At 41.5% G+C, this 12,324-nt stretch overlaps 1 protein-coding gene across 2 annotated transcripts; it reads left to right on the forward strand.

The window, feature by feature from the left end:
* Positions 1–2,562: 2,562 nt before the first annotated feature.
* vps11 (VPS11 core subunit of CORVET and HOPS complexes) lies at positions 2,563–11,359 on the forward strand. Of its 2 annotated transcripts, none has more exons than XM_056398296.1 (16): positions 2,563–2,748; positions 3,022–3,170; positions 3,258–3,393; positions 3,498–3,661; positions 3,926–4,173; positions 5,192–5,411; positions 5,515–5,666; positions 6,124–6,310; positions 6,549–6,692; positions 7,516–7,713; positions 7,869–8,030; positions 8,144–8,277; positions 9,758–9,960; positions 10,073–10,244; positions 10,481–10,703; positions 10,843–11,359. In XM_056398296.1, the coding sequence occupies exons 1-16, from the start codon at positions 2,565–2,567 to the stop codon at positions 11,005–11,007; spliced, it is 2,841 nt and encodes a 946-aa protein (XP_056254271.1). In that variant the 5' UTR covers positions 2,563–2,564; the 3' UTR covers positions 11,008–11,359. The 2 variants fall into 2 exon arrangements, with proteins under 2 accessions (XP_056254271.1, XP_056254272.1); XM_056398297.1 differs by having other exon boundaries at positions 5,210–5,411.
* The last annotated feature ends 965 nt before the right edge of the window (positions 11,360–12,324 follow it).

The raw sequence follows: 12,324 nt of genomic DNA on the forward strand, positions 1-12,324 counted from the left end.
AGACAACAGGCTTTTCAGGGATGAAAAAACTGCTGAACTTACAGTTTCTCTGCAGCAATGGAAGTAAATGAAGCCTTGGAAGTTCATACAAATAATTCCTACAGGTTGATGACTCACAAACCCTGTCTGTACAAAGGCAGTGTTGGGACAAACTGTTACTACATGCGCTGATGCACTATCAAGACAATACTGTACTGTAGGAAGTAGTGGTGTGTGTTGTCATCAGAATGGTGAGGGAAAAAAACAAATAACAAAGGAAGAGCGACTGGTTTGGTCAAAGGTTAATGACCAAAAACATTTGAAGAACAGAACCAGACGGTGGCTTCACATGATGAAGACCAGCATAGTCTCCAGTCTTAAACCCCCATGGAGCTGGTTTGGGATGAACTGGACACAAAGTGAAAGTGGAGCAACCTACAAGTAAAACACATCAGTGGGAACTGCAACAATGTTGGGACAAACCCTCTGAACAATATTTGATTTCCATTGTAGAAAGAAAACACAAGTGAATTCGGCTGCTGGATGAGTCAAACATTTAGATGAAATTTAGGATTTAAGATTTCATGTTTGCTTTAAAAAAAAATCTTTATTATTTATTTGTTCTATGCATTAATTTCAGATTGAGAGACATTACACTATGTAAATATAAACACCACAATTTTCTAAGTTTTGATGCCTAAACTTAATCAAACTGTGACTGAAAACTGAGGCCAGAAAGACTTTCTGCCAGTAAGGATCTGAAGCCATTTCTCATGCTTTGAGCATTCCCAGGAGCATAGTGGTCTCAATAATTGTAAAATGGAAGACGGTGGGAACCACCAGGAGATGGGAGAACCTGCCAGAAGGACAACCATCTCAGCAGCTCTCCATCAAGCAGGCATTTATGATGGAAGCAACTCTCAGTAAATGCATATTACAGCCTATTTGGAGACGCTCAGGTGGCTCCTCCAGACGCAGCTGTGGTTTGCTGCTGATACTGATGGTGCCACAATTCATAACAGAAGACCTTGGATTGTCACTAACTAGTGGCTGGGTGTTCTAAGAATCAGCACTTGGGTGTATATAGTCATGTTTCCTTGTTTATGGTTAATGAACCAATAGTGTATTCACACATCCCTCTTGTCCCTCTTATTCTAGATATTTGAACAATTATGGAGTGTAAGATATCTATAGTAATCTCTCTAAGTGTATGAAGACTATCCTCAGGGGTTCCTGTTTCAGATTTGAGGTGACATCATGCACAGGTCTCCTGTATTGATGATTCCTCTTTTCTCCTTGGCCAAGCTTCAATAAACATCCTCAGCATAAGACATCCTGGACTCCAGCGCTCTTTCTTTTTCACCACTAACCCAATGATAAGAATTTTACCTAACAAGATTCTCTGGTCTGATGAGACAAAATTTTAATCCAGAACTCCAGAAATTGCTGATCACCTGACTAATACCATCCCGGAAAGCAAACTTCTCTCAACAGTTGTTGGCCTACAAAAATATTTCATCCCTGCACCACTCTATTGCCAGTAGAGGAGTTTGTCTGTGCTTTTTATTTTTTGGTGTGTCACAAATGTGCTGGAAATCAGGGTTAGTAAACAGTAGAAAGTAGCATGGAGGCGAGAGATTATTTCACAGCGGTTGCGTAAACAAAGTGCAGTACAGCTGCTAAATTGTTGATGTGTTCTTTCCTTGGATGTGTTATAAGACCTGAGCCATTTCTCAATACAGAGTACGCCAAAGTCAGACTCCCGTACTTGGGAGTTGATATGGAATAAAACTTTATTATACATCCAGAACAGTGACACACAGACAGAAGTGTAAATAATAACACAGGGAACTATGCTAAACTACAGCATTGCAATTTGAAAAAAGAAAAAAAAAAGCAGACTTAGGCCTACCATGCTTTTTGATATAAAAAGGTAAAACATTATTTGTAAAGCCCTTTTAATAACTTTATCTTCCAGGCTGTAAATATATGAAACCCTCATAGACAGTTAAACTAAATTTGATTCATTTATTTTCATTGTTGGTTGCTGTTGCCATCTGTATAAATACATCCATGATTTCAAGCCCCAAGCAAGTATCATAGAACCATGGTCTTATAATGCTTATAATACATCCATGCATAGAGCTCGCAGTCCAGAGGCATGATGGGAGTAACACTACTGTGCATATTCAGTGTGCCCCTATGCACCCGGAAGTAACCCATAAACCAGAAACTTTTTCGGCGTATGGATGTATGATTAGAACTTCTTATTAACAGGTCTTATAATACATCCATGCGTATGAGCTCGGCGAGCAATTCTTATATAGGACTCAATAGGTGGCATTTTAGTTCCGGTATCCAGGTTAATAATATATCCACATGTTCCACCGGGTGTCATGTTGCTGTCACTACTTGTCGGAGTTGGAGCTGAAAAATACCCGTCAGTATCCCAGTGTCAATTCACCCGGGGATAAATGCCGATTCTACCCTCTCCCAACAAAAGCCGAAATATTAGTGGGCGTTAACAGAACTTTTTTTTCCCCAGTGTCCAAGAAGCCGGTTAGCTCACGTGACTTTTGTGTCACATGACAACGCCCTGTTCAAGCTACTCAGCTAACGCTAACAAAATGGCAGCATTCTTACAGTGGAGAAAATTTGTCTTCTTTGATAAAGATACGGTGAAGGATCCTGTGGATAGTGGGAAAAACGTTGTTCTTCCAGGCGGAATATCGGCGTGTGACTCCGGCCGGGGTCATATTGTTCTCGGAGATATCCTTTAACAGCACTAATCAGCTAACTCAGCTAATGCCATGCTAATGTTGTTGACAGCTGACAGTTAAATGACGACTTCTCTTTAACATTCATAGAAAACGTTAATTTAGCAGATTCCTCTACCTGGCATGGCGATAGCGAAACGAGTGATCTATTTTAATGGTGGACATTGTTTTGATATAATATCCTGCGTTTTCGTCCTTTCCTTCCTCACCTAATGCATGTCTTGCAACAACTGTATATAATTGCCCTTAACGTCCATAATGTTACATATGGATGGAAAGATCTGGCTTATGACACGCTCCTTGCAGTTGACATATTTTCAGGCCTACAAGTTGCGGGTAACACACCTTTATCAGCTGAAGCAGCACAGCATCCTTATATCAGTTGGGCAGGATGAACAAGGAATAAACCCTCTTGTAAGTGTGAAGTTCTCCAGAGAAAACACAGAAAAAATGTGTTCGTGATTTTAATGGGTCATCACTGAAGTGGTATTTATTTCTCAGGTAAAAGTCTGGAACCTAGACAAGAGAGACAGTGGAAATCCTCTCTGCACAAGGATTTTTCCTGCAATTCCTGGCAACAAACCGACTGAAGTGTCTTGCCTCAGTGTACATGAGAACCTCAACTTCATGGCCATTGGTAAGACACAAAGACAGGCTCCGTTTCTGAACATCAACCTAGCATTTATTATTTGGGTAAGTCTTTTCTTCCCAGATTGTTGTTGATGTTGTGTTTCTTGACAGGCTTCACAGATGGCAGTGTGGTTTTGACCAAAGGTGACATCACCAGAGATCGCCACAGTAAAACTCTGACTTTACATGAGGGAAGCAGCCCAGTCACCGGCCTCGCCTTCCGCCAAGTGGCAAAGGTCACACATCTGTTTGTTGCCACTCTGGAGAGGGTCCATGTAAGTCTGATTGGTCAACATTGGGCTGCACAGGAAAGATACACCCTCTCAACTTTTCTAGAGCCTTGATTTCAGCTTAGCTTTCATGTATTTGTTAGTTTGTCCAGTAAGTTTGAAAGAGAACATACTTTTCTCAACCTGAAGATGACCATGCAGTCCTACTGCTGAACTTGAGATGTTTTTTGAATGACTTAGTTGTACAGGCTGCCATTGTTTGACCTGCTATCACCCCCCCCCCACCCCCCACCCCACCCCACACCCCAGTGTTACACCCTGTCCATCAAGGAGTATCCTAAAGTAGAGCTGGATACACACGGCTGTGCACTGCGCTGCTCCTCCCTAGCAGATCCCTCTCAGGATTCCCAGTTCATTGTGGCCGGTGATGAATGTGTGTACCTGTATCAACCTGATGAGCGAGGGCCCTGCTTTGCCTTCGATGGACACAAGCTGTTGGCTCACTGGCACCGTGGATATCTGTTTTTACTTATCAGAGACGCAAAGTCGCCCAACAAGTAAGGACAACACTGAATAAATAAGATAAAAGCGTACGGATTATTGTGGGGATAAAGTAATGGTAGAGCGATTTTGTTGATGAGCTTAGGGCTGTTTTTACGTCACTTTCGATGCTTACATGGTCTTATTTTAAGTTGAAAGTAAAGTATGAACAGAAACACATTCCACACATCTACGAGGGTGTTTAGGATGGATTTGCAGCCCTTCTCTGCTGCTTAACCATCAAATTAAGTTTGTACCTATTTACCAAGGGGCTGTACCTGAAAACGGCATGCTTGGTCCCCTGCTATATCTGTTTTAAGGTGTTTCTGTCCAGAGGTGCAAAATTTGGAAGGAGCCTTTGCACCTGATTTGTCACTGCTCACTCACCACTGCAGAGACGCAAACAGTGTCTTAAGTTTAACATTTGTGAAAAGTGAGTGTAAATCTGCTGCAGTATTTTATTCCAGAGGGAGAGAGACTAGAGCTAGATCCATACAGGTAGATAGAGAAACACTGAGTCTTATAAAACCTTTCAGTGACAGCAGTGACCAAATTAAAAGACGCATTCAAATTCATTTTACAGCAAAGTCAACACTTATTTTTCACACAGTTTTACCTTAGTTTCTCTCAGTCGCCTCCTGCCCTCTCAGTTTTCTCTAACTGTTAGTGGCTAACAGCAGCTCCACTCCTTTGCTGTTCAGTTGTCAAAGCACCATCAGATCTTATGTAGGTGCACTTTATGCAGCAGCTGGGCTCATTTACATCTATAGTCTTAGTAAATAACTTGCTAAATTGAAAAATCTAACTGTGATGACCCAGTTTTGTACTACACTCATGGTAATATTTCCCCGAGTGTTAAAGGCAGGTCACACTGTGTGTTGCTTGTGGGGTTATAAAACACAATCAGAGGAAATCTCTCTTTTTAAAATCAGTGTATTGTAACGTGATGTCAGCTGAACCTCATTTAAAGCAGTTAATAAGCATCTTACCATTGTCTGACAGAAAGACATATGTTTCCTGTGAGACTTTTGACAGTGTTACTTCTGTACTCAGGACAGGGTTTGGTAACAGGGAGAGCTCTCCATCAGACAAACAGCTTCTGACTATCTATGACCTGGACAACAAGTTCATCGCCTACAGTGCCTCTTTTGATGATGTCATTGATGTCGTAGCAGAGTGGGGTTCCTTCTACATCCTAACCAGAGATGGAAAAATGTTTGTTCTTCAGGAGAAAGACACGCAGACCAAACTGGAGGTGAGTCCAATATTCAAGAGTGAATCCCTTATACATCAACTCACTGACTATTATTACTACGGATCAGGTAGCAACAATGTTTCCTCCTTGTTTGTCTTTTAAGATGCTGTTTAAAAAGAATCTGTTCGTGATGGCCATAAACCTGGCTAAGAGCCAACACCTGGACAGTGACGGCCTGTCAGAGATCTTCAGGCAGTACGGTGATCACCTCTACCTTAAAGGAGACCACGATGGTGCCATCCAGCAGTACATTCGGTAACTCCATCACTTAACATTTGCCAGAGGTTAAACTGTTGTTGTCATAGACTGGAACTAATCTGTTTTTGTTTACTATTACATCACATAGAAGTGTTAAAAAATATGCCAGAGGGAAGGTGCCATGATGACTTTGTAGTCTTGGTTCTTTTTTTTTTTTTTTTTTAAGTATATTTTTTGGGGCTTTTTATGCCTTTATTGATAGCACAGTGGAGATAGACAGGAAATGGGGAGGCAGAGAGAGGGGGAATGACATGCAGTAAAGGGCCGTCTGATGTGGGATTTGAACCGGGGCCGACTGCAGCGAGGACTGTAGCCACTACACATGGGGCGCCTGCTCAACCCACTGCGCCACTCGACTCCCCGTCTTGGTTCTTTTTAACAAATTGCTCTATAATTGCTCAGCTTTTAGAAAATGTTGATCGGTTGATAAAACATCACTGTATTTTCCCCCCAGCACAATTGGGAAATTGGAGCCATCATACGTAATCAGGAAATTCCTAGATGCACAGAGGATCCACAACCTGACAGCATATCTGCAAGCCCTGCACAGACAGTCCCTGGCTAATGCAGACCACACCACACTGCTGCTGAACTGTTACACTAAGCTGAAGGACAGCTCCAAGCTGGAGGAGTTCATTAAGGTGACTGACTTGTTAAGGTGAACGCTGAGGAATGAGGATGTATATTTTAGAGATAAATACAAATGAAAAAGTGAAGGGAAAAATGCAGTATAATCTAACAGTTTTTTTTTACATAACAGCTGTGAAATACTTGATGGTTTCCATCAGAGAACAGATGGATCATTCTTAATGAACAGGTCACCGGTGGCTGCCATATTATACTGTAACACCACTGTCTTCCCGCACTGTATTTCAACAGAGTAGTGATAGTGAGGTCCACTTTGATGTTGAGATTGCCATCAAGGTTCTTCGGCAGGCCGGCTACCATAGCCACGCTGTTTTCTTGGCTGAGAAACACATGCACCATGAATGGTACCTGAAGATCCAGCTTGAAGACCTCAAGGTAAATAACATCAAGTAGATGTCCTTGTTTGGGCTGCTGAGAACTCGCTTGTCTGTCCTTGAATGCTCTTGTTAAGGCTCTGATAAGCTGAAATGAGGTGTGCATTTGTTTGTTCCCAGACTCTTAAAGTACAGTGACCCTGTGAGCTCAACGCACAACTGCAACTTAATAAAGCAAATTAAGAAAACTTCTTCAGCAATTTGAAAACACAGATTCAGCATTGTTGTCTGTGCAGTGTAAACTGCTAGTAGCCAAAACAGCAGGACTACCATGATGCACAAAATGTAAGCAAATAGACCAAAACCACAGTTTGAAGTTCAGACATTCAGCTCCAATTCTCAATAGCTTTTTGCCAGTTTTCAGCTGATTGGTTCAGCAGTGCTGGATAAAGTCAGATGTTCCACAGGTGTTATTGTTACCTGATGATCTCATATGAATCCTGACACTGTGTGCACTTGACAATAGAAGGAAGCTGAGCAGCTGAAGTTAGGAACCGTCCCAAAAGTACATTCAAAATAGCCAAGAGAGCTTTTCAGAGTTTTGTCAATAGCTTTCTCACTTATTTTCATACACACTTTAAACCAACTTTATTTCCCTCTGGACCTTCTCCCCCTGCACGTTCACACTCTGTTTTTAAAGCTATGATCATATATCATCCAATGAGCTGTTAGACCCTGTGTTTAGTCAGAAGCTTCCTCTTTTTTTTTTATTTTTGTGTCATAAACAGATATAGATATTAGTTTTGTGCTGCAGGCTGAGCACCCACAACAGTTCCCGGTGGCCACAGTAACTCAGTTATCTTACTATACCTTTAAAAACCCAGAACTACCAGGAAGGACTCCGTTACATTGGACGTCTGCCTTTTGAACAAGCGGAGAGCACCATGAAGCATTATGGCAAGACACTCATGCTCCACGTTCCTGAAGACACCACGCTACTCCTGAAGGGCTTATGTACCAACTACCATCCCAGTGGAGATGCTCCTGAAAAAGACAGCCCAGAGAGGAGTCGGGTCAATAAGGTCAGTCCGCAGTGCTATCGCTCTCTTTGTCTATATGGCTAATTCCTGTCAATTTCACCTCATGTTCTGTGGTCCTGAAATGACCAAGAAAACATATTTACAATGTTAATCAGAAATATTCTTTTAAACAAGGTCCATATTTGTTTTGGTTTCAGGCCAACTCTGAGGAATTCATCCCAATTTTTGCCAACAACCCCCGGGAGTTGAAAGCTTTTCTGGAGCACATGATCGAGGTGGACCCCTGTTCTCCCCAGGGTGTGTATGACACACTACTGGAGCTCCGTCTGCAAGACTGGGCACATGAACAGGACCCACAGGTCAGTGCGAAACACACAAACTACTTCTGAATCCTTGCATAATGCGTTTATAATAGTAGAAAGGGAAGAAAAATGATTTTAACTTATTTTTTTCTGATGCATATGTGTGGCAGAGAAAAAGGGTCCTGCAGGGGGAAGCTGTGTCACTGTTGAGGAGTGACAACACTGTGTTTGATAAGGCCCTGGTCCTCTGCCAGATGCACAACTTCAAAGAAGGTGTCCTCTACCTCTATGAGAAGGGCAAACTGTAAGTGAGGGAGACGGCAACATCTGAATATGTATGAAGCTGGTTGATATGAAAGAGAAGCACATCATCTCTTAACATCTCATTGCTCGCTGCTTGTCATTTATTTATTTAGGGACAATGCACATTAATCAACATTACTGTAAATGTGCCCATGTTGGCCAGCTGGCTAATTTTCAACTGCAGTCCTTAGGCAAGATGTTTCAAGAACCAGCAATACAATGAGACATTTTGTATTCATGATGCATTCAATCAGATATTTTTCATTAAACCTAATGATGGCTAAGTCAACAAATGAAGGATATGTTTACAGTGGGTAAATTCCATACTTTTTTTACTTTTGAAGTGAAATTAAGTAAATACAAAACAGACATAAAAGACATAAAAAATTAGCCTTTCTTCAAATGTTAATGCTCCGTTGTTTTTCTCTCATCAACTTAAAAAATAGGAAAAAAAACACGAATTGTGTCATGTGTAAAAGTCTGGGCACCCTACAAGTCAGAACTTAGTAACTCCCCATTGGCAGATATCACAGCTTGCTAAAATTTTTTGTTCTTTTCTTGACTGATTAATTTTCAGTTCAGAGTTGTTTCAGTCTCTCCTGCTCACACAGCAGGTGTAAGATCTATTTGTAGGTTGTAGGAGCCAACCTCTTTTGAATTTCACCTTCTCGACTCCAGGACATCTGCCTTCAGTATCTGTTGATATTGATTCTGACTTTTCCAGATGTTGCTTTGCAGCCTTCAGACGTTGATTTTTGTGCTGAGGTGGGTGAGGTTTCCCTCTGGCGACTCTTTCGTGTTGTGTATCTGTCTGTGTATCAACGCTGCACAGAGGAAATGGTTCACTACCACTGCTGTGTCAGCTTAACTTTCCTTTGCAGTCGTATCGAGGTTTTCTTCTGCCGAGCAGACGTGCAGTTTTATCTGAAATTTCTTTTGGTCTTCCACATCACAGTTCAATTAGCTTCATTTTCAGATCCACAGTCAGTTTTTATTGAGCCCATCATTGTTGAGTGTTACCACAAGGACTGACTGACTCAGAAAAATGATCAGCTCTGGAATTGTAATCGGCTTATAATTTCTAATTACCTGATTTACGAGTCCTAATGAGTTAATGAAGTTCTGAGATTTTTATAATTAGGAGCTTGTTCAAATGTTTTTACATGTGACAATTACTGTTCATTTTTTTTCTATGTTTTAAGTCAATGATCCAAAAGGTAACAGAGCATTAACAGTTGAAGCTCATTCTTAATGTCTGTTTGCTGCAGGGATAGGCATTTTCTTTTCACTTAAAAAATCAACTAAATATAGAATTTGCCCAGAGGTTGGAAAACGTTTGACTGATACTGTATATATGTTTTGTCAAAGCTACAGTGACCATATTCATCATAGAACATGGCTATAACACATTTGTCAGGGGTCTGGAAAATGTTCATGTTATAACTGTTGAAAACTTGGACATGGTTTGCATTTGTGTGCAGCTACCAGCAGATCATGCACTACCACATGCAGAATGAGGAGTATGGGAAAATTGTAGAGGCCTGTAAGCGCTATGGGGACCAAGAGGGTTGCCTTTGGGAGCAGGCACTGGGCTACTTTGCCAGAAAAGAAGAAGACTGCAAGGCCTACATCAGTGAGGTCCTACATCACATTGACCAAAACAACCTGATGCCTCCATTACTTGGTGAGCTGGTGAACATTTGATTGTATACTTCATGCAGCCTTGTTTGAACATTGAAATCAGTTAGCATCAGTAAGATGACAGCATTACATCCAGAGTTTTTGTGTGGTCATAGTGGTGCAGACACTGGCACACAACTCGACGGCCACTCTCTCAGTCATCAAGGACTACCTCATCAACAAACTGCAAAGGGAGAGCCAGCAGATAGAGGATGATGAACGCAAGATCCGCCAGTACCGCGAAGAAACGGCTCATCTCCGTTCTGAGATCCAGGAGCTCAAAACCAGGTTGGTCAAATGAAGGAGGGGTTTTACACAAGAGGAACTACAACAATTGTGTAGCAGACCTACAATTCTTTCATCCTCGTTTTTTGGGACTTTTATTGTTGCTTCTGTCAGTTACAGCCACTGTAGCTCAGGGAGTGGGAGTGGTGGTAGATGAGGGCTGGCAAACATTTTGTACTGATGCGGCCTACATACGTCACAGATTAACTGTAAATGTTAACCTCAATATTTCCACACAGTGCCAAGATATTCCAGAAGACCAAGTGCAACATGTGCAACAGTCCCCTGGAGCTGCCGTCTGTTCATTTCTTGTGCAGCCACTCTTTCCACCAACACTGTTTCGAAAGCTATGCAGAGAGTGAGGCTGAGTGCCCGACGTGCACTCCAGAGAACCGCAAAGTTATGGACATGCTGCGTGCCCAGGACCAGAAACGCGACCTGCATGACCACTTCAACAGACAGGTAAGAATAATTGAGCTTTGACTAGAAGAAAGTTGACCAAAAATAATAGAAGTTTTATGTTGAAACCATTCACTTTCTTTCATTCATCCTGCTTTACTCATGAATAATAAATTCAATTTCTTATTTGTTTGGTTTTCAGTTACGCAGCTCTAATGATGGCTTCTCAGTTGTGGCCGACTATTTTGGACGAGGAGTGTTTAACAAACTGACTCTGGTCACCGACCTGCCCGGCAACAAAACTGCTGGGAGTCTAGAAGGCAATCTGCAAAAAGACCTTCTCATCCACACCAAGCGAAACTGCTAGAAACCTCAGTTGGCAGTCTGACTCCTACCTGAGCAGGCACTGTTTCCAGCTTTGACCACATGCTTCACTGCATGCATTTGCCTGCTTTTAGTACCTGTGGTGGACATATTAGCATAATCGTGTTCCTAGTCTGAGTCATGATTCACTGGAGACTGTATAAATGTACTTTAAACATATAATACTGGGTCTTAAAACCTGAATCACACCTCAGAGAATTCTGGTTTGGTGTGTTTGTTTGTATTCCTGTAATGTTACACTTAACACTCAAAAATATTTCAGCCATCTGACATTAGTAAAGTTATTTGATCTGAGAATTAAAACATTGAATAAAGTCATTATTGAGTGTATTTTCTCCATGTAGCATTGTCCCTTGGCTTTATTAGTTTTGCTGTCATCTGCCAGTGTGGCCCTTTAAAAATGCACATAACTTGCTATATGATGACATTGATTATCATATCAGATCATATTACATTACATGACATGTTTGTTAGAAATGACTAAAGAAATGACTAAATCACTAAATAGCGTAGGTACCCTGGTTGATCTGCGGTTGTGCAGCCTCATGCACAGCAGGGTGATGCACTGTGTGTTGTGACACTTTCCACCCACAATCATCATTACAATCTTTTGCGACCTATGTCGAGTTAAACCCAGACACGCATTAATGCTACAGCGTTCCTCAGACCACTGACAGTAGATACTAACCACTGCTGACCGTATTCTGTTGAATACAGTTTTTACCTTTTTTTCCCACATACTGGTCAGATGTTGAGTTCATTATACATGTGTGCAGGTCAGATTACATGCTATATAAAGACAGATTCACAAAATTAAAAATACTTTCAGCTGAACAGTAATCAACATGCATATATTATAAAAGTTGCAGCTCACTCATAATAAAGTGAGCAAATGAACAATTAACTAAGTTAATTCATTTTAAGCAGGCATGTGGTTTGCTCAGACTTTACCTGGAAATGCCGTCATTATAGTTACCGCCTACTATCTGGACGTGGACCAATTGGATGTAGCCAGAAATCGTTTTTCGACGCCACTCACCCACGTGGACCAATCACGGAGCAGTGCGTGGAGCGAAGTGGGCGGGTTCTGGGTTGGAGGGTTATCGCTTGCTGTTGCACCGGTCGTAAAGACAGCCATAGTTAATTACCGGAAGCAGGGGGGTCTTCCTTTCAAAATAATTTGAGATGACTACATTTTTCATCCAAGACAGCAGGCGTGTACTTGTGTGTGCAAGATAGTGCCATAACTTTCCCTTAATAGTGTTTGTGAACATTTTGGGATGCAATAAAGTTATAAAAC

Source organism: Seriola aureovittata, chromosome 15 (assembly GCF_021018895.1).
Source record: "Seriola aureovittata isolate HTS-2021-v1 ecotype China chromosome 15, ASM2101889v1, whole genome shotgun sequence".
Taxonomy (NCBI): Eukaryota; Metazoa; Chordata; class Actinopteri; order Carangiformes; family Carangidae; genus Seriola; species Seriola aureovittata.

What these genes read in the sequence shown, in the direction of transcription:
- vps11 (XM_056398296.1), top strand. Translation starts at nt 2,565, where the DNA reads ATGACAACGCCCTGTTCAAGCTACTCAGCTAACGCTAACAAAATGGCA. An exon ending in AACAAGGAATAAACCCTCTT is followed by an intron (nt 3,171 to 3,257) that starts GTAAGTGTGAAG and finishes TTTATTTCTCAG; the next exon opens with GTAAAAGTCTGGAACCTAGA. An exon ending in AGAGGAGTCGGGTCAATAAG is followed by an intron (nt 7,714 to 7,868) that starts GTCAGTCCGCAG and finishes TTTTGGTTTCAG; the next exon opens with GCCAACTCTGAGGAATTCAT.